Source organism: Plecotus auritus, assembly GCF_963455305.1.
Source record: "Plecotus auritus genome assembly, chromosome: 1".
Classification (NCBI taxonomy): domain Eukaryota; kingdom Metazoa; phylum Chordata; class Mammalia; order Chiroptera; family Vespertilionidae; genus Plecotus; species Plecotus auritus.
The window spans coordinates 28613717-28641497 of NC_137770.1; the positions used below are offsets into that span (position 1 = coordinate 28613717).

At 45.1% G+C, this 27781-nt stretch overlaps 1 protein-coding gene across 15 annotated transcripts in view; it reads right to left on the minus strand.

Moving 5' to 3' along the window:
* The window catches only part of SIPA1L1 (signal induced proliferation associated 1 like 1), a 438278-nt gene that overhangs the window by 44527 nt on the left and 365970 nt on the right, over nt 1–27781 (minus strand). For 12 of the 15 annotated variants that reach the window (XM_080665396.1, XM_080665401.1, XM_080665402.1 and 9 more), the window contains 2 exons: nt 22404–22673; nt 4843–4992 (listed from right to left, as the gene is read on the minus strand). In XM_080665396.1, the coding sequence (XP_080521522.1) occupies nt 4843–4992; nt 22404–22673 (420 nt within the window). The remainder of the gene's footprint in view (nt 1–4842; nt 4993–22403; nt 22674–27781) is intronic. The other 3 variants (XM_080665399.1, XM_080665398.1, XM_080665397.1) reach the window with 1 other exon arrangement.

Consider the following 27781-nt stretch of genomic DNA (forward strand, 5'->3'; position numbering starts at 1 on the left):
TCTATTTCTGGAAAGACTGTTTAGCTATTCAATGAGCCAGTTTTATTTTTCTCAATGTAGAACAAAAATATAATCCATGATTGAAGCATGTACCCTGATGAGCACTATCAGCAGAGTAAATCCTGCCCGAGCCCAGGAAAAAGGGCCACAGTGTAAAATTCAAACTTTCCTGTGGAAATTTACCAATTTTATATGGTGAACTAATGAACTTATACAATGAAAGACTACACAGGGCCTGATGGATGGATGCTTATGACAGATGTCTTGTTTACTACAATCTGATAAGTGCCTGGGGAGAACCACCACATGGTGCTGGTGGAGCCAAGTTCTGGCTCTCCCACTCCAAATTACTTAGTTTCAGCTTCATTTCTTTATTTGGAAAAAAAAAAAAAAGGCAATTCCATTATATGGATCCAGGGAGGAAAAGCTAGATGAAAGCATTTGCAACGTAAATAAGGCTACAACATATCTTTGTAAAACTCCTCCAATACCATCTCCCTAGTTGCTTTTGCATAAATGACAATTGTTTACAGACTCAATCACAAGCCGCACTGAACAAAGTTACCTCTATTATAAAAACCAAAAACCTCGATTTAGGAAAAACTCAGTAACTGTGCATTTACAAAAAAAAAAAAAAAAAAAAAAAAAAGGATTCACTAATTCCGGTCTCTGCCCTCTCCTCCCCAGCAGGGTGCTTCTTTACTTCAGAACAGGGAAGAGCCTCGAAATGGCCCTGTGATCCTTTTCTAAGTTTGCGCTAAATCACGACTTTTCCACAAAGGCACAGAGACGGTTTTGCTTTTACTTTTCGGTAGCAGAGGCAACTGAGGACCTTTCAAACCTCTGAATTCAAAGCCGAGCGCTTTTCTGGCTGTCTGGTTTCAAATAAATGAAAACTTAAGGCTGTCTTTAAATTCTGCCTTTAACATATTTTCATCCCACGGACTTTTAATATCAGTTCTCATACAGACTCACTCATTGCGGGCAGGGTAATAGGGACACAAGGACCCTCCTCTTGAGGAGCTCAGACAAACCTGTTCAAATTGTGCCTCTTTTCGAGGCTTCACTCTACTTTTGTTTGGAGGAACACTTAAACGTTGAAGGCTCAGATTTGGAGGAGTTTTCAGTAATCATCTGGCTGATACATGAAGCATGTTCAGTGACCAGGAGCCGGTCCATTGCTCTCCAGAGCAGGCTCGCGGCTTTGAAATAACTCCCTCATAATGGGCAGGAAACTTCTCTGTAACTTTCATTTATTGGTCTCTGTCACCCTCACAGACAAGTGTAACCCTTCACCTAAGAGTGCCTCCTCGCCTCCACAATTCTCACCTTCAGGTTGTACATCCCTAGTTATGTTTCTCCCACCCGGTCTCCAAATTCCTCATTTACTCCTTCCTCCCTCCCTCCGGACATGCCCTGCCCTGTCAACATTCCTCAAAGTGTGTGCCCCAGAAACAAGTCCCCAAGGATGACAGAGCAGACCCCATGTCTTCTCCAGAGAGTTGCTTTATGATGGCCTTTCATTCCCAACTTAAACGTGTGCAGTACCTTTTGTCCGCCCACTCGAGTGGAGCAGGCAGGATTAACCAGCCTATTAAATTTCACCTCTGAGCGGATTTGGATGGTCTCAATATCCTCACCCAAGGGAGTGGGCAGACACATGACACACATGCAGACACCAGGTCCTGAATCTGGGACAGGAGAGGACAACGAAGGAGCAGGCTACATTTACGGACAATGACTGCACACTGACCTACTGTTATGATCCGCTTTTAAGCTTTTTAAAGCTTTCTATTAATGAGCTGGAGCAGACTACATACACTCCTGTGATCCTTTTCCTCTTGGGACGGGCAACTTCGGGATTATACATGTGAATCAGATCGGGAACCAATTACTCTTGCATCACGGATACAGGCAAACACTGCATGGGATCCAGCAGAAACACTGAATCATAGAGGTTCAGACTGAGTAACCCCAAGAAGTAACTCTGTGGCATGTGGATTATTTTTGAGCTAAGGCAACTGAGACCCTTTGGGCTCAAGAGAAACTTCGGCCCCCTCCTTAACTACCTAGAAGAACTTAAATTAGGGGCTTTGCACAGGAGATTACCACTGACAACCTTTTCTCACCTATCCACAGGGCAGGGCAAACTAACTGAACAGCTGCTCTTATTGTCCTGCGATGGCCTTCCTCCTTCTGAAGCCCCAAGGTGCTGACCTTATCCTTAGCTCTGAAGGTCAGATATACCGCATTTTCTCCTTCTGTTTCGAACCTCTCATGTATGTGGGTGGGGTTCCCATATGTATGTATGTGATTAATTTGGTTATTTCCTCATGTTGATCTGTCTCATGTAGATTTAATTTTTAAGCCAGCGAAGGAACCCTGAAGTCTAGAAGCAAGTTTCTTCTTCTCCCATAGTATCATCCTCATCTTGCAAAGTATCCACATTAAAAAGGACATCAGCCCTAGCTGGTTTTGCTCAGTAGATATAGCATCGGCCTGCGGACTGAGGGGTCCCAGGTTTGATTCCAATCAAAGGCACATGCCCAGGTTGTCGGTTCCATCCCCAGTAGGGGGCATGCAGGAGGCAGCCAATCAATGATTCTCATCATTGATGTTTCTTTCTCTCTATCTCCCTCTCCCTTCCTCTCTGAAATAAAAAATATATATATGTAAAAAAAAAAAAAAAAAAAGGACATTATACAGTACAGTAAATAGTCATGGGATAAGCTCACAAACAATGGGCAAAACCCTCAATACCACTGATGGTAGAGTTAGTAATAAACATCAAGTTGCATGACTACCATCTTCTTAAAAATAACATAAATATTCACCAAAACGTGAATGTTTCAGCTCACATTTTTGGTACACATTAAAAGTGTATCATAGAAGAAAATAATGTTTTTTTGTTATTGTTGCTAACTCATTTATATTTTATTAGAGGTCCGGTGCACGAAGTTTGTGCACAGGTAGGGTCCCTAGGCCTGGCCAGCGATCAGGGCCGATCGGGGCCTTCCTGCCGCCAGCCAGGGCCTTCCTTTGCTCTGCACTGCCCTGTGGTGGTCAGTGCATGTCATAGCGAGTGATCAAACTCCTGGTCTCCTGGTCAAACTCCCGAGGGGACACTTGGCATATAAGCCTTTATATATATATATATATATAGATTGATTGTTGTATCAACACTGAAGTTGCAGTGAATTTGAAAGGGCGGGGAGAGACCGACTCCATGTTCCTTTTGTTCCATGTCCTCCACCTTGTGGAATCAGGTTCCCGCCCTTGAACCTCTCCAAGAGCCCAACCCACACTTTTGAATTAGCCAATAGAAATGCAAGAGGAAAGTAAGCCCCCCTGCCCCCATGTGCAACCTGACCCCGACCAATCAGCGGAGGCCACACTACCTCACCCCTCCTACCTCTCCCAGGCCCCCTATAAATCAGCGCGTTTGGGGACTGGGGCTCTCTCTCTCTCCACCTCGCCGCTGCGCCGGTGTGTGTGTGGGACTGAGCTCGAGCTAGCTCGATTAAAGGCTCTTTGCTTTTGCATCGGACTCGGCTCCCTGGTGGTATTTGGGGATCACGAAATCTGGGCATAACAAATTCTTATTTTTGAAGTCAAACCAGGCCATTTAAAATCTACTAATTAAAACAAGAAATAATTAGTTGGGCTTGTGGTGTGGTATAATACTTAACTCATAAAACCTTTTGCAGAAACTCATGAATAAGAACTAAAATTTTTTCTAGTTGTCACTGAAGTAATTAAAATAAGACATGCACGTTTTAGAGATACTACCAAGGGAATCCTGGGGGAGACACTGAGGCTGGGGGTGGGGGGAGAACATATTTTATAGTGGTTTTATTACCTAATTTCTGCTAACATAAACACTTTGCAACAACAAAGAAATCAAACTTAATAGCTGTAAAAACCGACAAAACACTATAGGATAGAAATACCCACTATGAAGGCATTCTTAGTAATAAGCATGATTATTGTGTAACGTGGTAAAATCTCAAGAAAATAAACAAATCCTGTGTGCATTTGTTAAAATGGGGAAAACTCGGAATAGAAACATCAGTTTTTATCAGTTCCTTGTGTTTGATCTTGAAATGGTCCCGGGTTCTTTGTCAGGTTCTCACGGGGAGGATACCCTGGCAGAAGCCACTGCTGCTCCCTCACTGTTCCTCTGGGCAAAGCCTAAAGCTTCTGTGCACCATGTAATGCTTTGTTGCTAATTCTTCCAGGCTTCAGACATTCCCATTATTTTTTCCTTTTTAGTAGCCTCTGAAATCATGCACATTTAGCTTCTTACTTTGTAAGTCTTTTCAGAAGCAAATAGTTACTTTTGGGTGTTTAGTGTTCAAAAAAACCCAAACAAACAAAAAAACCACCATGGAAAACAAATACCAACCCACAGGCTGAAATCACAGAAGACTTTTAAAGTGTGAAAAATGTAATTTTAAGCTTTGGGTCTGATGATCTCCTACTGTAACAGCAAAACAAACTCCAACCAGTTCAAGCAGTACACTGTGGAGTTCACTTTGGAGGACATATTAAGAAATGACAAAACTGTACTATGAAAATAGGCAACATATATCATGGAGAAGCTGGTGTAATCTGATTTCTCTATCACTGAGTCCTTGGAGACCAGAGAATGATATACAGCCTAAGAAGTGGTTTGAACCAGCCATGAAAACACTTTTCCATCTGAAATTATTAACCATATTTCCCCTTTTGTTCTTTTGTAAATCGATCAAAGCTAGCTGGATGGAAATCATTTTACACCTCTGAATGACAGATGAAAGACAGCGATGCCAACTGGGACTGTGTACGACGGGGCACACCTACCCTTCAGGCATGGATTTCTGCCTGTACGTGCCCCCGCCAGAGCCAGTCTCGCTGGACGAAGACAGGTTGCTGGGGGAGTTACGGCACTGCTGGGATCTCGCTAAAGCCATGGACGAGACCGTCACGTAGATGTCCGAACCAGGAGACAGCCTGCACGCACAAACCAAAAATATGAAGTCAGCAATTCAAAGGGAAGAGTCCCAAGGCAGGCATGATGGATAATATCATATAAATGCGACAGAGGCAGCGGCTTCATGGAGATGGTGAGAATGAAGCCAGCTGGACGCCTACACAAGAACCGTCCCCATGCAACTACTCCCTCAGGGAGCCACTGGAAAACTGCCTTGAAGGGGGCGGGGGAAAACAACAGGGAAACACGTATGTTTCCAAAAGCTGCCAGAATTCAATAGGCTGAGTTGCGCAGGCGGCTTCCTAGTATGGCAGCGTAGAGCATAATTGAACCCCAGTGACATTAACACAGCAATTAATTCCACTTTCACACTCGTTCTCCCAGAGTACTTGGCCAGGGGGAGACTGGTACATTCTTTGTTTTCTAATTTTATTACTCAGAGTCTGAAATGAATATTCAGATTCTGCTATTTAGCATTTATGAATTTGGTTGATAGTAGCATCACCATATAAAAACCACCATGACAAAAAATGCCTAGAACTGTAGTTGTTGAAATTTAACTGGAATTAATGAATTTCACCTAATACATCTATTTCAAAAGCTATGGGGCCTTCACCCTGCTGATGGCTCAAGTGACAGAAACTGGAGCTTTGTAGTTAGGACAGATACTCTACTCCAGTAGCTCTAGTGGGAACGTGGTAAGCACTGGGATAGCGACGAGATGCTGACCATGTGCCCAGGTGAGAACTAAACCTTAATCACAGAAATGGAAGCTGGCACACATCATTCGACTCCTGTGGCAGGGCAGGTCACTTCCAGTTTATCACCGAGGAAGTGGAATCGAAGCCATTCATTCAACAAGCCCGACCTCTTGATTCTAAGTCGGCCATACTCTGTGCTAAGCTACTACCGCCCTCAAGGAAGGCTGGGCTTTCTTGTCCTAATAGGACAGTTGGCCATGGATCTGCACAGTCAGACGACTTTGCATTGAAGTGCAGAGGGCCTGGGACAGAACCCGGATCACTGAGGCATGGCAGGTTTCCACGCTGAACCCATAAACTTTCCACAGCAGGGCAGACTGGGGTTTCAGGTACAGGAAGCTGACAGGAGGGATAACAGAGTCACAGCGAGAAGCTTTTCTAATGGAAAAAGAATAAGGCTAGATACCAAAATGTATGACTCCCAAATCCATCTAGGCCAGTAGTCGGCAAACTCATTAGTCAACAGAGCCAAATATCAACAGTACAACGATAGAAATTTCTTTTGAGAGCCAAATTTTTTAAACTTAAACTTCTTCTAATGCCACTTCCTCAAAATAGACTCGCCCAGGCCATGGTATTTTGTGGAAGAGCCACACTCAAGGGGCCAAAGAGCCGCATGTGGCTCGCGTGCCACAGTTTGCCGACCACTGAGGCCCAAAGGACAGATCTGACATGAGAGCTAGATCTCTCAGTGACAAGCGCACTATCTCCAGCTGTCTCCTAGATATCCCATCCCTCTGGGGCACCCTCACCAGCAATTCCAATCAAACCCCCTAAAAACTAACTGATTTTTCCCATTCCCACCCCTCACACCCAAACCTGCCCCTCCTACATCTGCTATGCCAAGCTAAATGTTTTTACATCCCTTCCCCGCTTTTCTCATCTTCCATAGCCAATTGGTCTAATTAAGTTCAACTGTTACAGAGCACAGACCTTGTGGTCAGGCACCCTGGGTGCTAATCTGGAAAACACAAAGACAAGGGGGAGAACTAGTCTCCAACCGCCGGCTGTCCTCTGAGGGCCCCCATCTCTGCCCGGGTCAGTGTGACAGTGCTCCACCTGGTCTCTGACTTCCACACTCTGTCTACCCCAGACCTCCAATGCCCCTACCTTCTGAGTCCTCCGACTGCCCACACCTCTCCACAGCTTCCTTTTGCTTACAGGACAGAAGACCAAATCCCTGGGACCCACTGCCAGGCTCTGGACCGTCTCGTCATCTAAGTGCATCCTCATACCCATCCTAATCTCCCTGCTCTTTACCTGCCTCCATGCACCCTCCATCCTGGTCACATGCGGCGCGCCCCAGTCCTCAGACTCACCCACCAAATTCATACCTTTACTTAGCTTGTGCTCTCTGCTGGGAACAACCTCCCTTTTCCACTCACGGAGAATCCTTTCTACCCAAGGCCCCATTCCAACATCACAGGTCTGAATTCATAGATTAATTAGAACCTCAATCCCACAACCACCTGCTCTTCGCACCACTGCAGCTCTCCCCATGGAATGGTTACTTTTATGCGTGTCTATCTCCCCAACTAGATTCTGCTTTTACAGGGCAGGTATGTATCTGTATATCTCTGGTTGCATAACACACGTTTGAAGGAGAAGTCCCATCCGCAGCGTAGGAAATGAAGCGGTGGTTCAGGAAGAGGGCCCGCAGTTACATCAGGTGTCCCAAGCCAGGGGTACTCAACCATGGTGTGTTTATATCAGATGAAAAACAGCTGGTCTCTAATAATAAAGTGCAAAGATTTTGGGAATAATTTGCTAAAAACACTTATAACACATTCAAGGTGATACCACACTTTCTTAAATGTGAGAAAAGGGGATGACAGAATTATGCCCAGGCACCCTTAAAGGAGTGGTGTTGAAACTTAAGGGTGCAATGGCAAGAGATCTTACTGGCATTGCCTCCTCTACAGAGTGTGAAATGTCAAGTAAAGAGACCTGGGATGCTGGGTCCTTGGGCAATTCAATGAGAAGCTAGGAAAAGAGGCAGAGTTCCTAAGGTCCTCCTGTTAACATCACCAATTTGGTCCCTGCTACACAGATTTAGAAAAATACCGGCAAACCGCATGGCTGGCATCCTCACTAGGCCAGGGTTGAGAGAGGGGTATGTGTGGGTCAGACCAGTGGGTTCTTGGAACACTACTAGCTCATCCCTACTTTGGGTAACGTGTTTTGATAAAAGATCAAGACATTTACCTGGGCATGGATGTCCCTTCATTCTTTTCCATTAAGACCTCTCCCAAAGATCTCACTATTTATTCTGGAATAATTGGAAGGGGACTGGAGTCGGGGAGGAATGGGAGGAGTAGAGCACAAGGAAGAAAACTAGGGAAGGATTAAGGAACGGCATAAACCCAAATGTAACAAGAGACCACACTGCTTTCTGCCTTAAGTTTGGCCTTTATATGCACCTAATATAGAGAAACTTCAAATACAGTTTCATTTTGTAGCTGCTTTGATTTTCTTGCTGCAAAGAGGAGGTGGTGTTACAGGAAGATGGGGCGGGGCGGGGGTGGGGGAGAAGGCAGTAGAAATGTTAACGTGTTTGGGGCCTGTTGATTTAACTCTCTTCTGGGTAAGTAATGCCAATGAATTATATTTATGGTGAGCATAAAAATGTTTATGCTTCTATGAGGAAGTGACAACATGATTCCATAGAGAAAGCCCAAAAGCAACTTTTATATTTGTATTTAGGGCTTGCTTTTCTTACCCTGCTCTCCAAAATGTACGTTAAGCTGAAATATCTAATGCTCCTTCTCAACCTCAGCCCTTTTATTTGGCAAGGGTATCAGAAAATTCTACTTGGTTACTGGAGTGATCCCAAGTGAAAAAATAGCATTTCCAGAAGGCCGGCACTCACTCCCATCCCTTTTCTGCATTTCTAGAACTCAATGGTGGCTTTGTTTCCTGCCTGCTCACACACACACAGCACACATACAGCAATGGATGGAATGGCACCCAAAAAGTTTTACGACTCTGGATGTATGTATGCTGGGGGAAAAATCAGAACTATCCTCTCTTCTGATGCCTTACAGTTATTTCCAAACTCTGAATGTGATACCATCACAGAAACATTGTTTGAGAACAGACCTGGTTTGGGGAGTGGAAGGGCCGCCTGCCGGCACTGGCCGTCCACTGCCAAAGAGAGCCTGCGGCTATCACTCGTGGAAGTCGGGCTGGTTGCTATCCTGCCACTTTGAAAACAGCACCCAAACTGGCTCACATGGGGAGCGCATGCTGACCTCCTGAATCTCTGTCCTCCCACCCACTTTATTTTAAGGATTGCTGAGACCAGTGAGGGGTAAGCATAAGATCACAAATCTTTCCCTCCCTTTTGAGATAAACCCAGATCTTTGTGCTTTCTCTTAGTCTTAACGAGCCTGGGAAATTCTAGATGTCTGTGCCCAAAGAGGTCAAGAGGACTAAGATGAACACATCTTTCAGTGGCTGTGAGATCTTTTATTTCTGTGGTATTTAAGAAATAATCTTTTTAAAGGCGGCTCTGGTCACTGTCAGGAAATTTCTAAACCTCTCAGCATTGATTTCAATAATTTTCTTCCCTACATTTTTATAAATTTAGCCAAGAAATAACTAAATGTTTTTAAAGTAACTGATGTTAAACCTTCTCTTAAATGCTTTCTATTAATTCCCTCTGCAGAAATAAAATGCCAGGGTTTTGTGGCTGTACAAAGAACGCAGTGATTGAAAGTCATGCTCATCAGCCCCACAGACAACACGTCCACAGTCTGCAGGACACACACCAGCTTTCCTTTACAGGCAATGCATTTTGTTGCAATAAAAGCAACGAGTTGAAGGGATCGATATTTAAGAAGAGATGGTCCAAGATCAGTATCAGTTTCTTATTTTTACAGAAGTGTTTTCACACTAGGATAAAAGAGAGAAGAGAACTGCTAACATCCAGATTTCTAATAAAATAACCCCTGCCCCCCACCACACCCTTCCCCTGGACCAATTCACAGGACTACACGCATGGTGTTAACATTAATAGACTCTTATGAGACTGAACTCCTCAGATTGTGACTGATTATCATTTACCAATTTAAAGATAAGGAATTCTCAGTATCTGTGTAGTTGATGCTAACATTGTTTTCCCTGAGTCGCATACAGTACAGGTTTAATGGTGCCTCTATTTCCCGCTCTTTACTCCAAAGTGAGAGCACTGCGTCCGAAGAGGTAGACCCTCTGTAATTCGAGTGCAAACAGGGGATGGTGGTAAAAACAACCGAGAGGGTTTCAAATGGCAGCAATGACTGACAAATTAGATGCATGAGTCTATAATTAAGCACGGCACTTTACACAACTCGGCAATTAAAACACGACTCACCAGGGAACAGTATCTGGGTGAGTAAGGTCAAGTCTGGACCAAGGAAAAGCTTGTCTTCAGCAATGTGTATCAACCAGGGATACTTCCAGAATTTTGTAAAAAAAAAAAAAAAAAAAAAAAAAAAAATTCTGAAATGATTCAAGGTGCTATAATGAGAAGGGATTTAAAGAAGTTGTGTTCAGATTTGGACAAATCAGCCCTCTGTCTTTTCCTTGTTTCCTACTGTGAGTGCCGAGAAGCAGAGATACCCCTGGCTCACTGACCACATGATTCGTATCGGTTCTTCGGACTGGACCATGGAAAACCTGTTCTGATGAGTCTCCGGTGATAAGTCTCCAGTTTACAGCTAGGAATAACTCATGTACAGTTAGGAAAGCTCGGCAATTCGTCACATTGAGATAAATGGGTCATCACTTCAAGCCTGGCACACACTATGGGTGCCTCTTGAGAACAATCAATTTGATAACTGAGGGCAGAGAGAGTAAGAATGGACTGCAGGCAGGACCAGCTTCATGACTTGTGGGACTCGGAACAGAATGAAAATGTGGTCCCCTGTTCAGATACTATCACAAATGTCATGGCAGTGACAGCAGATCATTAAGCCCAGTGTGGACCCTTCTGAGCATGGGGGCCTGTGCGACTGCTGGCGGACTACACAGCAGTGACTGGCCCCTCAGCACGCCAGCGCACAGGCGCCCATTACGCAAGCACTTCTACATGTGGTGGTAGATTTAATTCATACGGCATGGTGGCTAGGCTACAGGGCTCTCGGGCCCAATGGCCTTGATGTAACCTCAGCTCTACCACTAACCAGCTATGACTTTGCACAAATTATTTCATCACTCACTCCCTGGGCTCCTTATCTGTAAAAGAGGTAAACAGCAACCAAGTTAATGGGCTGTTGGGTGGATTAACTGAGAAAACTTGCACAAAGAACTTTGAACAGAGCCGGGCCCAGAGCATGAGTCCAATAATAGCTACCTACAGTTTTTAAGGAAAACACAAGTAAAATGAAACTGTCCTGAGGGCAGTACAGAGTGTGGAGGCTCAGGCAGGTTAGAAGTCAAACCTTGTTGGGAAAACCAGGGGGAAAAGTCTGATGAAGAAATGCCCTTGAGATGGGTCTTGTAGGAAACTAAGGATGTTTACCACAGTGAGGAGCCAAGATGCAGAAATGTGAGGTCACCATGATGGCATGATAGGCCTGGGCACTAGACATGGGTGGGAGATTGGCGGGGGCCATGCCGGGAGGACGACTGGGTTGTGCAGGGTGAGCTCTCGTATGCTAAGCTGAGGAAGCAAAAACTTCACACGTGAGGCAGCAGGGGAACCGAAGGTTCTGCAGCCAGGCAGTGGCATGGTTCTCTCTGGTTAGTTCTACCCTCCACCAATATTCACAAATATTTCACAAAAAGAAGTCAATAACCAAATCTTTGATGAAAAGCTAGGTGGATTTTTCTTTTTCTTTTTTGGCATACTAGGATTTTAAAGACTGGAAAAACCTAAACAAAATAAATTCATTCCCTATCCCCGTGGTCGGCAAACGGCGGCTCGTGAGCCACATGCGGCTCTTTGGCCCCTTGAGTGTGGCTCTTCCACAAAATACCACGGCCTGGGCGAGTCTATTTTGAAGAAGGGGCGTTAGAAGAGGTTTAAGTTTAAAAAATTTGGCTCTCAAAAAGAAATTTCAACCGTTATACTGTTGATATTTGGCTCTGTTGACTAATGAGTTTGCCGACCACTGCCCTATCTCATCATACAGACAAAAACAAGGGAAGTAGAAGCCAAAACACAGCACGCCCACTGGTCTCAGGTTGGTGTGGCTGCCCACGTACGTCTGCCTCGCATGGTCTCCACGCTCCGCTCCTCCTATGACGGCCCTAAGCTAGGAGAAGAGAAGAGCATCACGCTTTCCTTCCCATAGAATTCTACCAGTACTAATGCTCTTGGTTTTCAGAAATTGTGAGTTCTACAATCAAGTCCCATTTGCAAACTAGCCCATCAATTACTTTAACAGGCACACAGCGCTGACCAAGATTCAGGGCTGCACTATGCCTCATCATTTGTCATTTTAAAAAATATAACGAGAAAACAAAAGAGAAAAAGAAAAGTGATAGATTGAGAGACTACAGGCTATTTAATTCGGCTGGATTCTGGTACTCTCCGGTATGGAGACTGGTGGGAGGTAGTGAACTCCTACATACACTGCAAACAGGGCCACCGGCACAGGAGCCGACCCCCTCCGCCATCTCCCCTTGTTCGTCTGTGCCTGCAGTTCCTAAAGAAGGTGGTCCAGGGCGAGGGCCCAGGGCCATCTCTATGTGGCCTGAAGCAGTGTCTCTAGGTCTCTGTGGTGCAGCCACCAGCCTAGAGCCCCGAGGTCAGTGTGCACACACCCCACCCACAGACACACACGCTCGGGTGAGATGCACTCAGCTCTGCTGACAAGCCCTAGGACACTCTGCCCTCTCTTTCCTTCACAGCAGCTGCTCCTGCAGGTAAAGAGGAAATTAAATGCACTTTCCTCCTCAAGCACTTGACGGGCAGATGACAGGCAAATCCCAAACTGCCATGCTGTCACCACACCGCGGGATTCTCACGAGTAGAAGGAAGCAGGCCTTTGTCAGACCGTTCAGTGTCAAGAACTCTGAACAAGAGGCTTCTGGGAAAATTTCACACTGATGACTGTGGGGGTGGGTTTAGGGAGCTAATTTGTCTTAATTACCACTAATTTCTACACGCTTAAAAATGTGTTGTACGATCAACAAATCTTAAAGAATAATGTCAGTGGTTTCAAATTCCAAATGTAAAGCAGAATATAGTTTTAGAGAGTAATTTAAGTTCCCAACACTCACTCCCTCTTCCACGTGCAGGAGTTACCGCAGAACACGTGAGCTCTAGCTTCTGAGAAGGCCTCCCTGGTGTGCGAGTGCGTGTTGGGGGAAGGAGGGGCTTGAGGAAGCCCTACGCCTCTGAGGGCCTCTGTAGACGCTCCTGTAAGATGTGACCAGGCCAGGTCGCCCTGGGTGAGGCTGAGGCAGAGCACTCACTCCCTTGAGCTGGGCAGGAGGGCACGACCCCACTGCTGGGCGCAGAGAAGTACAGTTTCTTGCTGACCGGCAGAGAAATATGACCACATGCCGCCTCACTGCTCTTCTCAGAATACATACAACCGTTTTTTACAAGATCACCTCTCAGGTCCAATCTAATTCGCCCCGATGGTTTTTACAGGATTTTCTACAATCTCTGCATCTGCACCGTTCACCATTACGGTTTTCAGCGCGGCAGGCCTCCTGAATTCATCTTCTCTGGGTCAGCGAGGTTCACCAGGCCTCTGTCACTGACGACAACACAACCTGTTGGGAACACTGACCCCCCAGGCACAGCCTAGATGAGGCTGCAGACGCCTCATCAGCCCGGCTGCCGGCTCCAGGACTCCATTTGAACACGCTCTTTGACTTCCGAGTAGCTGTTTGGAAAAGCATCTACATAATGACAACGGTGACAGAGGACAGCTCCCCTTCTCGAAGCCCCTAGTGTCATGCCTGCACGGAGAGCTGATTGGACACAGAGTGACTACATTACCTTAGTCTTCACAGGGACTCTGAGAGGTGGGGCTAGAGCCCCATCGGATTCTTGGGAACACTGAAGTGCAGCGGGGATAAGGAACTTCCCACTGTCGCATCACTCCCAGGGGATGGGACTGGAATGCAGGGGACCGAGGCCTCTGGACTGCAGGGCTTTCTGGGGGATCACATGAAACATGGTGCTCTGCAGGGAGGAAGCCCGGTGGGAACATGCTCCCAGGCTGAGCGCACAGCAGCTACTTTCGAGGCCTGAGGAACGACAGGCAATTCAAGAGCCTGAGCGGGTTCCACACGGGTCCCTCTGGTCTCCTTCCCTGGGCCACTCTGGAGCTTGGAAAACAAAGGGGACTGGCAGGCATGCCAACAAGCTCAAGCCACTGTGCCTGTTCCCTTTTTCTTTCTTTTTTTAATATATATATTTTTTATTGCTTTCAGAGAGGAAGTGAGAGAGAGAATCATTGATCAGTTGCCTCCTGCATACCCCCTACTGGGGATGGAGCCCACAACCCAGGCATGTGCCCTGACTGGGAATCAAACTGTGACCTCCGGGTTCATAGGTTGACACTCAACCATCGAGCCATGCCAGTCGGGGTGCCCTAAATCTTCAACAGGAAACATCTTTGTTCCAGAATCTAAAGATGTGAGCCTGCCAATCATCTGCGATGTGAACTTGGACTGCAAAGTGGATGCTGGAGTAGCCAGCTCCTTGGAAGAGCTGGGGGAAACAGAGCCGCAAGAGCCCGGTGAGCTTAAGCCAAGCATGGCCCTCTGCTTCTCTGCCTAAACTGGCAGACCACAACAACCCCGCCCCCTCCTAACTCAACTGCAATCAAATTAAAGCTTTTTACAGAAAATTTACTCAAGAACTCAAATGTCACCGAGTCAATTTCAGATAGCGTTACCCACAATATACTTTTAAAATAGTAGAATTGTAAACTTAGCCAAAAAACTGAAGAGTTCTACTTAAATGTAGTTTTAATTTTATAGCTTTATCCGACTACAGAGTGTTTCGCTTTTATCTATCATTTAATTTTTATAATAAACTGATCCACCCATGTGTCCATTGATAGATGAATGGATAACCAAAATGTGCTACATATACACAATGGAATATTAGAGTATTATTCAGCCTGAAAAGGGGAAGGTTATGGTCTGAATGTAATCCCCACTCCACACCTCCCCAATTCATATGTTAAAGCCCGAACCCCATTAGGCATTAGGAGGAGGGGACCTTTGGGAGGTAATTAGGCTTAATGAGGTCCTGAGGGTGGCGCCTTATAAGAAGAGGAAGAACCAGAGTCTGCTCTCTGCCCTGTGAGGACACAGCGCGAGGGTGGCTGCCTGCAGCTCAGGAGGAGCGTCTGCATCAAGAACCGCATCTGCCAGCACCTTCATCTTGGACTTCCTGCCTCGGACTAGAACTGAGAAATAAACCTGTTGTTTAAGCCCCTCCCCCAGCCCGGCTATGGTGTTCAGTTACAGTAGCCCGAGCGAACACAGGAAGGAAATTCTGACACACGCTACAGCATGAATGAACCTTGAAAGATGTGATGCTAAAGTGAAATAAACCAGCCACAAAAGGACAACTATTACATGAAGCTACTTATGCGAGGTGTCTAGAGTAGTCAAACTTATAGACAGAAAATAGAATGGTGGTTGTCAGAGCTAATGGATACAGAGTTTCAGTCTGGGAAGATGAAACATTTCTGGAGATGGATGATGATAATGGTTGTACAACAATGTGAATGTACATACACCACAGAACTGTACAATTAAAAATGGTCAAAATGGTAAAATTTGTTATGCATATTTTACCACAATAGAAAAAAAATAATAGTTATTTATTGTCTCCTGAATTGATTTACTTCTGTCCCCACTTCTTTAAGTAAGTTCTTTTGCACACTGGTTTAATTACTAAAGTCTTTAAAAAATTATTTGAGAGCCTGTTAAAACGCCTGAATCTGAGGCTGGCTCTTGGGATAAAACCATGAGTAAGACAGACTGCCTAAAGGTGGAACATGGACGGAGAAGATTATAATGAAGAATACATTCTTTGAAGAAAGACGACTTTCAGTGATATGAACAATCTCAAAAGGGGCAATTAAGTAGAGGTGGGAGGAGTGTTTTGGAGAAATTAAAGGAGCCTTCTCAGAGTGAGGCGCTGCCGAGAGAGGGCATGGAGGACAGAGAATAGAGAGCAGGTGTAAGGGCATGAAGTAGAGAGAAAACATGGCAACAGTCATGGACATGCCTGGGGCCAGACAGGGATCTCACAGGGGGAGATGGTATGAAAAGGCATGGCCGGAGGAGTACTTCCATTTCTACAGACCGTTCCACACACATGCAGCATGGAGGGATGGAGAGATGTTCTTGCCAGAAGAATCTCCCTGTGAAATGAGAGTCCCCAAAGCAATGACAAGGAGGAGGCTTAAAAATGAGGAACTCAACAGATGCTAAGGACTTGATAACTAAGTGGTGTAGAGATGGGCAGGAGGGGGTAAAGGGGAGAAAGCAATTATGAATCCTAGTCTTGCTCTGGATACTCAGGTAGAAGGCAAAGTCCTTCAGCAAGGTGGGTGCCATGAGAGACGTACGGGTGGTGGAGGGGCAGGAGAGAAACTGAAGGCAGTTTGGACTTGGACTTGTTGGAGACACAGTGACATTCAATTGCAGGTGGTTTAGTAGGTAGTCAGGCATCTATAATAATAAAAGTAATATGCCAATTAGACAGGATGCCCTTCCAGATGAAGCCAGGGCTGCGAGGGCTGAGCCCCTTGCACAAATTTTGTGCACTGGGCCTCTAGTATGAATATAAAAAGTAAAGAGATCAAGGCAAAACATATACTACTAAGGAACTGCCCACATACAGATGATGGCTGAGGTTACTGAAATAAACTGTTCCAAGATATTGCACAGCATGGGATTTAAAAAAAAAATCCCATGAAATTTTGTGTGCCCTACAGAGAAAAAAACCGTAGGGCACACAAAATTTTGGGAGTGATGAGATAGGTTTAAAGAAATGAAAAAAAAAAGTGAAGTCTGGAAGACAAGCAAAAGCAGTTGGCAGGAGGGTCCCCCAGCTTTACAAACATGGGCGTCAGAGGGCTGAGGTATGAGCAATGCCAGGGAAGCCAAGTTCCATGGTTTAAGGATCTGTCAGTCAAGTCAAACTATGACCCAGGGGGACGACATTTGGAAAGTACAAGTCCTGAAACTTCTAACCTCAGCTAATCCTATATAATAAAAGTCTAATATGCAAATTGTCCCCTCGGGCAGTCATTTGACCTGGTGTTTGACTGCTCCCTATGTGTGCTGACTACCTGGGGCGGTGGTGACTACCTTGGGTGGGGGTGACTACCTGGGGCGGGGGTGACTACCTGGGGCGGGGGTGACAGGGACGGAGGTGCAGTGAGAATGTGGGGTGTCTGCCGAGCTCGCTCTCCCCCTGCTACCCTCCCCCGGGATGCCAGGGCTCGTGTGCCGAGGAAGCCCCTGTGCTCAGGTGCCAGGTGCCCACGAGGAGCCCGCCCCGCACCCACGCGGCCTCTTTCGGGTGAGCGGGGCCACAGCCGCAGGGACGGCAGGGCTGGTCAGGCTCCCTGTGGATTCGCGCAGGAGCAGTTTTCGAGGCTGGCCAGGAGAGAGCGCGCTGCCTGCCCGGCTTCTGTGCAGTGCCACTGGGCAGCCCGGAGGTCCACACTGTGTCCGGCTGCGCTCACCTCGTCTCCGTGTGGGGACTCGGGCGCTGTGACTCAGGTGGAGGGGGCGTGCCCGGGGCCCAGAGGTCAGCTGGAACCTGCCCTTCCATGCCAGACACTCCTGCTTTGGTCACCCGCCAGGCTTAGGGATCGCACCCATGCGCGAATTTCATAAGCGAATTTCGTGCGCGAATTTCATAAGCGAATTTCGTGCGCGAATTTCGTGCACCAGGCCTCTAGTCTAAATATAGGAAGAGGAAGGATTTCACAGGTGCTTGCTTTGTCTCAAAGTAGAAAATGATAGTGAAAATTAGCATAGAACCTGTATGAAATAAATTTAGAAAGCATTTTCTTAAAAAGACAGATTGGATGAGCACACGACTAATCAGCTCTCTGAGAGGAGAAGTCTAAGTCTGTTTCAACAATATTCACAGGCGTACTCTTCTGGCCCTGCAGGCTGCTAGTGTCTGCTAAGGAGGGGTGGGTGGGCTGCCAATGCAGCCTCCTGTGACTCTACGTAAAGGAAGAAGTACTCCCCACCCCCACACTTAGAGCTAAATGAAGTGGGGGAAGGGGACAGTAGGGCATGCTGGTACAACTCAAAAGCAGCACTAGTTCAGTAAGATCCAACACCAAGTATTTATATAAAGGCTGGTAATACTTCATCTAAAAACAGAGAAAGGAACATTTTTTTATATGCTAAGATGCCTGTTGTCTATATAAAACCCCTAAAACAGCTGAACTTTTCTCTATTTTTCTTTTTTCAAATATATTTTTATTGATTTCAGAGAGGAAAGGAGAGGGAGAGAGAGAGATAGAAACATCAATGATGCGAGAGAATCATTGATCAGCTGTCTCCTGCACCCCCCACACTGGGGATCGAGCCCGAAACCCGGGCATGTGCCCTGACTGGGAATTGAACTGTGACTTCTGGTTCATAGGTTGATGCTCAACCACTGAACCATGCCAGCCGGGCTGAACTTTTCAGAGCACATTAACACAGATCACAGTTTTATCCTGCATATTATGTATAAACAGCACGGTTGGATGTGCTTCAGCCAGCTATTTTTATTTCAGTTCTATCTTTACACTCTAGATAAATTTGAGGCCAAAAGAACGATTGCATTGTAGTGACTATTTTTGTTGAACAAAAATTAATTCTGTTGATAAATACTATCCCCACAAATACTGGAGAATTCCATACTCAAAAGGCCACCTAGAGAGCATAAAGCTCATATATTTAAATCAGAGAGAATTAGACTTTATTCTATTTATATGGCAAACAAATATTCTGCTCCTATTGCATCAGTTTCTCTTAATGTATATAGAGAACACAATTCAGTGAAACAATTGTTAGAAACTTCAAACACCAACACATTTTGCAATATCATACAAATTCTGACCTCGGTATTTATTTTTTGTTGTTGCTCTTAACCCTCACCCGAGGATATTTTTTCCATTGATTTTTTGGGAGAGTGAAAGTGAGAGGAAAGACAGAGAGAAACATCGACGTGAGAGAAACACATCAATTGGTTGCCTCCTGCATGTGCCCTGACCAGGGCCCAGTCAGGGAGGAGCCTGAAATCAAGGTACGTGCCTCTGACCAGAATCCAACCCGGCACCCTTTGGTCTGCAGGCTGACACTCTATCCATGAGTCAAACCGGCTCAGGCTGACCTTGGTATTAAAGGAAAATGATAACGTGTTCCACAAATATTGTTTTAAAAAATTGTCCCTAATGACCTGGAAGTCTAGAATATTACATCCAATTCAAGAAAAACTATGGTTCTACAGGCAGTAAATGAAGGTTTTCACGTACAAGGAGCCATGCTGGACCCAGTCATGGTGAATGAAGTAGGTTTGTCTGAGTAGGTAGACGGGAGATGGCTGCTACCTTACACTCACAGAGCTGGTTTCCCTATGTTAGACACAACGTGCCTAACCTGGGAGAGAAAAATCAGTGCACTGAAACAGCAAACGCAACACTTCGGTCCTGACACTCGGCTCACACTGCTTTCATAAGGCAAGGTCCAGTTTATGGCAGACCCTGTCGCTCGTTCTATTGGCGATTCACCTAAATGGTCCACACTTTAGAGATTGCCCAGGTACAAACGGAAACAGCGCCCAGGGCAGAGCTGGGATGAAGGGCAGAGTCAAGTGGATAAGCGCCCAACCGGTCCCTTCCATGTCTTAGCAAGGTGTTCTGTTCTCAGGAAGCCTACATAAGAAATGCTTAAAAACTTCAGCTATATCGTATGGAAGAAATTATAATCCCAGGTAAACTTTATAAATCTGTCGATTCGCGAAGGACTCAGGAAGTATTCCTGAGGAATGTCACAAGTCTATTCTATGCTGGGGATATTCCTGAAATAGCAGCAAAAGAGTTCCTCAACTATTACCTTCTATTTGTGACTTGAAGTTAAAACTAAAAAAAAGAGGAAATATTGTATTAATAAAAATTAAGAATGATGGGATAGGAAATCAAACTCTTTTTTACAAAAGGATATCCATCTAAATTGTCACATACTTCATAACGAAGATGAGCCAAATAACCTGGATATCCTGAAAATGTAGGGCTGGGATTTTCCAAGCCACCCACATCCTCTATCGTAAGACCTTTAACCTGAGTCGAGTCTAAAGAATACCTGAAACTAAGAAGCCTGAGAGGGAATGGAATGGAGGTTAAATATCCCCCCAAACCACTGGCAGCCTCATGTCTTCCACTTCATCCATGCAGCTTAGCGTCGCGGCCTTCCATGGTGAGCACCTCGAGACTGCTCTTCCTCTGGGCGGAGTGACGATGAAAGGCAGACACAAGTGCAGGAAGAAATAACCTCCAGAACCCAACGGGCTCCCTCGGGAAGCAATGGAAGTGAGGCATGGCCTAGCACTAACAGCTGCTCCATCACACGATAATCATTAGCTACAAAAAACATTTCCACTTTTGGAAGTCGGTACGTTCAGCAACCACCTTTAGTGTCTGTGGCAGAAATTAAACTCAACGTGGAATTGAAATATATTGCTATTGTACTACATGGGATCTTGTGTAAAGAAAATAACACACACAAAAAAACAATCTCACTTGTAAAAGCCCGATGACTGTTCTGGAGAGAAAGAAAATAGCATCCTTCTCTAAACAATGGTTTCCTAGGTTCATCTTTCAAAATTCGGGCCAAATCATGAATTCCAGTGCACACACACCTCCGAGAGAGCCAACTGCAGAATGTGCAGAACAAAGAATTTATTCAGAGATCTCCTGGATGTTTTTCCTCCTCAAAAATAATGAAAAGTGAGGAGTCCAGATGGGAATGCAGCCACTCTGGGAGAGGACTCTTTTGAGATAAATAGCAAGGCTCTGTAAACAAATCTCCAGTATTAAATGAGGGATTTTGAAAACACAACTAATTTTAGTTTGTTTGTCTGTTTTTTACTAAATTATTTATACCCTAGAGGCCCGGTGCATGGATTTGTGCACTGGTGGGGTCCTTCCCCAGCCAGCAGGCACTGATCGGGACTGGGTGAGACGGGCCAGACACAGCCTGGAGCCCTCCTTCGGTTCCTCCCACCCTGATCATGCACTGGTGAGGTCCCTCGGCCTCAGCCTGGCCTGTGGGGATAGGGCCAAAACCGGCCCCTGCACAGATTCACCCAGGGCATGTCCAGCCTGTCTCGCCCAGTCCTGATCAGCCAGACTCCAACAGCAAGCTAACCTACCGGCCAGAGCATCTGTCCCCTGGTGGTCAGTGCGCGTCATAGATACCGGGCGAATGGTCGCTTCGGCTTTTATATATATAGATAGTGTTCTAGTATTTCTGACATAGTGAATGTTTTATGTAAAAGCTCAAAAGACAGACTAAGTTAAAAGACATCACAGTGTGATTTTTAAAACTTCCAGCTTTCTGTTCTGAATTTGAAGCAATGACGGCTCAGCATCACTAGGACCCCTTTCCTGGCCACCCTGTTCTTGTGGGACCTGGTTCCTGCTGCTCAGATGAGCCAGGGACCATGTTGGCTCCCACAGGGCCCTTCCTCTGCCCGGTGCAGCGCCAGGAGCAGAGCCTTCTCCCTCTGAGGGTTTCTGATCCCTTCCTAGCTGATCTCTGAGATAAGCTCAAGACAAACAGAAGTGACGGGGAAAGGGCAGTGGGTGGACAGAAAGAAGTTGGCTTCCTCTAATAGGTAATTGAATGAAATTTCCCTTTTCAGGAGCTCAAGTAAGTGGGACTAACAAATTTTATAGCGCAACTTACAATTTTATAGCCAATTTTTATTTACATTTTAAAAGTACTTAATCCAGTTTAATTTTGGGCTTAGATTCTATTTCAAAGCACTGCATTTTACAATGAATTGCAGATAAAAGTGCTGGGGCATCCTTGTTAAGAGCCAACTGGTTATGATTTGTGAGGGAATCTACAGTGACTTGCTTAACAACAAACCTTGGATTCTCACTTTCTGGGGTCCCTCGATCCATCTTCTTTTTGCTTGTTTTACTCAGGACTGAGTTTTAACACATCCACTGTTCTCTCCCCCCCCCCCCCCCCCCCGCCCCCAACTTACAGAGAGCAGTGGAAGATATGTTTGTGCTGTACTGGCTGCTTTTGTTTCTCACAATTATTAGCACAGTGACAGACACTCAACCAAAAACCTTCATTCTGTTGCTACTGTATTACTTATCCCCAAAGACTGTCTGAGATGATGTCACGGTCAATGCCACCTCAAAGTGTCTGCCGAGTTCCAAGCCACAAGGCTACTAAGTGTACAATAATGATTTCTGTTGACCCCACAAGGAAATGAAAGAGCAGAGCACAAACACATTACACGCAGTCGAGTGCTATGCGGGGAACAGATCCTCATTTACCCCCAGGGCTGTGGAATGCTACCACCACACTTTGAAAGCCGCTGGTGCGTGCATCTCAGTTTCGATTCTTGATTTCTAGTAAAATGTGGGAAGACCTAAAAGCTAGTGCTTATGAGTCTGGTGCTATTCAATCGGGGGCACAGATGTGGAGCCAGCCTGCGAAGGCACACTCACCGCCGCTCCAGGGGGCGCCCGTCACTGGAGATGCTGCGCGGAATGTTGGCGGCTCTCTCTGGAGGAGGCATCTTCCCGTCTCCCTTCCCCGCATTCAGCCTCGAGGTCATGGGACTCTGCACCTGGGCCGGGATTTGAGGACCATGAGGCCCCTTGCTGGCGTTCCTCTGCCACTTGTTGTTGTTTCGGAAGGGAAACTTGAACTCGTATGAAACCCCTTCATTCATTTTGTACTCCATCACTGGCATGCGGTAGGTTTCTGAGCAACTCCTATAGGGGGGAGGGCACAGAGAGAAGAAAACTAATATTATTTTTCCTTGTTGGTGCAACCATGCTGATTCTCATTAACAGCCAAAATGAATCAAACACTTCACTAATCACTGGGCCCTATAATTAGTTTCCTTTCGAAAATGAGAACCCCAGAAGTCTTACACTTCTCCTTTGCCCAACCCCAACTCTTGAGTCTGAGGTATGGAGTCCTTGAAAATCAGAGAACCAAGGTCACCCTCGTGGGGGTGGGGGGCAGAGTCCATACTGACACCTGAAGAGGGAAGGCCACCCGGGCAGTGTGACTAGCAGGGGGGCAAGCCCTAAGATGGGGGGAAGCAAGCAGTCAGCTTCATACACTCCTCATGGCATTTTACATCAGGGTTCTACTGGGATGTACAGTTTTGAATGTTAGGATCCTGAGAGTAAAAAAATTAAGTGCGGAGAAATCTTGAAATCCAAACTGAGAGCTGAATTTAGTTCAGAAGGAGAAAGAAAAAGGCCATTACAGAAATTCTGCAATTATCAGATTACCAGGGAATGAAGCATAATTTCAAATCAGGCTTTCTTTCCCCCAGTCAGAAATTTCCCAGAGCAGGGCTGTCCCTGGTAGTGAAATTAATGGCAGGCACAAATGTCTTCTGTTGCTTTAGCCCATTTTTGTGCCACCATCCCAACTCCCACATCTTAGAAAATGTGGAACCCACTTTCCATTCCCTTTACTCCGAACCAGGAAGAACCAAACATTAACTGAAAAAAGCCTATTCCTACCAAAGCATTAACTCAAACTGGACATCCGAATTTCATCATTAAAGTGAAAAAAAATTTCTTTCTTTCTTACAGAAATGTCAAAGACTGAGAAGCAGGTGGGCGGATGTAGAGAGGAGGTTAGGGTGATCCTGAAACAGCCCTTGAGAGGCACTTCAGAGGTAACCCATGGAGAGTCCAAGCCACTGCTGTCCCAGAGAAATAAAATGAGAGCCACAAGTACAAGCCACTTACGTCCTTTTAAAAGGTTTAGTACATTAAAAAAGGAAAATAAAACAGGTAAAATTAATTTAACCCAATATGTCAAAAATGCTACAATTTCAACATATAATCAATAGACTCATATTAAAACTATTAATGAGGTTTTTTCATTCTTCTAAATTTGGTGTCTTTTACACTCACAATACGTCTCACTTGGGAATAACCATGTTCCAAGAGCTCTGTGGGGGGTGATTTGTGACTCCTGTGTTGGACAGAGCAGGTCTGAAGGGCGCCCGGCTGAAGGCCTGGTCTTGATTTGGGGAAGGGCTCATGTTGGCGTAAGAATAAGCACAGTGGAAGGTGACTTCCTTTCACGATCTTGTCCATGTATCTCACACATACCCGCAGTGTACACCTCCACCCCCCTCCCCCCATCTCCGTGACAGCCCTGGCTCCTGAAGGTGCTGCTTTTAGAGCACCTGTGTTTGCTGGGTTCTTGCCCTCCCCGGTCTTAGCCCAAGTCTCCAAGGGGCACCTTTCCTTGGAGCTTCCTTACCACTCCCCCTGGCTCCCCAAAGGCCAGGTCAACCGTCTGCCTAAGGCTTCACAGTAGCCCTTTTACCAGGTATACCGGTTAATAATGCGGATTTTGTAATCAAAGAAAACATGATAATTTCAAGAGAAAGATCAAAAGTGCTTTATTCAAAGTAATGTCCATCGCTAGCTACACATTTCCCCCATCTTTCAGGTAATTTGAAAGTCCCAATAGAACTTTTCTTGTTTTGAGGCAAACCATTCAGAGACCCAATTTTCCACTTCTTTGTGTTTTTGTTTTTTTTTAAATTTCTTTATTGATTAAGGTATTACATATGTGTCCTTATCTCCCCATGACCCCCCTCAACCCCCTCACTCATGCCTTTACCCCCCTGTTGTCTGTGTCCATTGGTTAGGCTTTATGCATGCATACAAGTCCTTTGGCTGATCTTTGTACGTTTTGAAGTGCTGCTCAGAAAGTGTGTGTGCCATTGATCGAAATAAGTGGTAATCTGAAGGAGCAAGGTCTGGTGAATAGAGCGGGTGGGTTACTTCCCAGGCAAGATCTTTTAACGTGTCTTTAACTGGTTTTGAAGTGTGTGATGGATCACTATCATGAAGCAAAATTACTTTGCCGTGTCTTCTGGAACATTCTGGTTGTTTCATGATCAAAGCATGGTTCAAATTGATTATTTGTTGTCAGTAGCAATCAGTATTAATGGTTTTACCTGGTTTTAGAAGCTCATAATACACCACACCTTCCTGATCCCACCAAACGCAGAGCATTGTCTTCTTTCCCAAGCGATTTGGCCTTGCAGTCGATGTTGATGGTTGGCCTGGATCAACCCATGATTTTGTGCATTTAGGATTCTCAAAATAAATCCACTTTTCATCGCCAGTCACAATTCGATGCAAAGAAGACTTTCTTTCGTGCCATTGAAGCAACATTTTACTGATGACTTTTCTGTTTTCCATTTGTCTTTTGTTCAGTTGATGTGGCACCCATTTTCCTTCCTTTAAAATTTTTCCCATTGCTTGTAAATTATCAGAAATGGTTTGCTGAGCAAACAATTAATCTTTCTGCAAGTTGTTTTTGAGTTTGACACGCATCTTCATCCAATAATGCTTGTAATTGTTGGTCTTCAAACTTTTTTGGTTGACCTGGACATTCTTTATATTTTACATCGAAATCATCATTTTTAAAGCATTTAAACCAGTGTTCACAAGTATCTTGAGATGGAGCATGTTCACCATAAGCTTCCCGAACATTCAGCAGCACTTTTCTTCAAAATAATGAATTAAAATTTCCCACAAATGCTCTTTTTTTGGCACGAAATTCAACATTTTTAAGCATAAAAGTATCTATGATGCTATCACCTTCAGCAAATTTGACATATGAAGTTTTGTTTTGTTTTGTTTTTTTAAATATATATTTTATTGATTTTTTACAGAGAGGAAGGGAGAGGGATAGAGAGTTAGAAACATCGATGAGAGAGAAACATCGATCAGCTGCCTCCTGCACACATCCTACTGGGGACGTGCCCGCAACCAAGGTACATGCCCTTGACCAGAATCGAACCTGGGACCTTTCAGTCCGCAGGCCGACACTCTATCCACTGAGCCAAACCGGTTAGGGCGACATATGAAGTTTTGAAGCTTGTTGTCAATACAACAAAATAGCATACATATCAAATCGCCTATATATCAACATGTGTGTAACTCCATCTATTGAAAAAAATCCGATTATCTGGTACAACTAGTATGCCTTAATGACAATGGCTTTCAAACTTTCTGGACCACAATCCCAGTAAGAAATACCTTTTACACTGTGATACAGCCTAAACACCAATACACACTCACACACACTCTTCCTCCGACAGCTTCCATCGACTCCATTCTATGTTACTTCATTTCATTAAAAAAATATATATATATAAGGTGTGACCACTTAAATTGATTTCATGATCTACTTGCGAGTTATGATCTGCAGTTTGTAAAACATTGCTTTAGAGAATATCTGACATTATCTTTAGCAGTCAATAACGTATGCAATAAACCATTTTCTCTGATGAGGAAATATCACCTTAGGCTTTGATATAAACTCCAGCTTTAAGGCTGATTTCTGACAAATATCCCACTGCAACATTTATTTATTTATTTTTTTGTCTGTTCATAGAGGTATTACTATAGTATGGTTTCAAGTCTTCCATTTTTAACTAAACATGGCATCTGATGTAGTATCTAGTGCTGTGGGTCTGCAAATATAATGCAATAATGTAGCTCATCAAAAGAATATTAATAACATTTATGGTAACCCATGGAAAATGTCTCTCCAATTCCCTGTCGGGACCAGCTTAGCTTCTCCTCAGCAATGGTCCATTTTAACATGCAAACTCCGTGGATCTATCACCTCTGCCCTTTCTGTTGGCTGCTAGGAACTGCCACATGTAACTCTAGTATCATGTATTGTGGATACTGTTTTTCAAAAATTTCCCCCTAGGCCACACTTTTCCATTATTCTCCCCCCTCCCCTCTGCGCCCTCCATGCACACAGAGATGCCCTTACTGAGTTTTAACTTTGTGATACTCTATATTCTACTGTTACCGTCAATGGTTGCTTTAAGTCCGCACTGCATCAAGTAGAGGTTAATAAATATGACACAGAAACAATAATGATGCAATGTAAAACAGACAAGTTGCTTTCATTTTGGGGGCCTTGGTTTCTTTATAAAATGAAGTTTTGAGATTGATAGTCCCTAAACTTTCTTCCAGCTCAAACACACTTTTAAACAGTCTTTGAAGTTGCATATCATTTAATACTAAATCTGATTAGAAGAACCTATTAGCCAAAGATTTTCTCTTCTCTATCGTCTTCACTTCCATCATTCTTAACAGACAGCTAGACACCTGCCTACCCTACAATCACAGGATGTGGTCTGACAAGGCCTAGGCAGCGAGTGAGGATTCATTCATAGAGAATGGCAGACAGAGCTTCCAGGAGCGACACCCAGCCATTCTGCCATTTCGACTGCCTCCCAAGGCGGGCGGACTGCCCACTTGTTTCCCACCACTCACTGCCCTCTGTAAAATACAAGGACGACGAGAGGTGAACCAGAAGTGAGCGGTACACTGAAGAACAAAGGTGACAGCTGGCTTCTAACGACACGCAAGAACGTTCTAAAAGGACCTGCATTACATCATCCCAAGTGAAATCTGGTGATGGACAACTCTACCACTCGCAGCTCACAATGGATGGCACTCACAAGCCCCACAACTCTCCGCAGTCGTACATCATCACCCATTCATCAGATGAGAGAACAAAGGCCTGGGAGGCTAATTCGCCCACGACCACAAAGCCAGAACTGGCAGAGGCAGGCCTGGAACTCACAGGATTCATCTACTTTTGGGTAGACTTAGGCCAGTCACTAATGAAAGGACACCTCTACTCCAAATCCCCAAATTTCTTCACCTTACAGTGTCCATTAATTCCCACTCAGGGCAGAGCTGATGACAAAATGGAAAACTGGGCACTTTTTAAAGAGCTGTGGTCAACAGAAATTACAAATTCAGTGCTGAATGTGACGCACAGTGACGTGTTGAAACCCTAG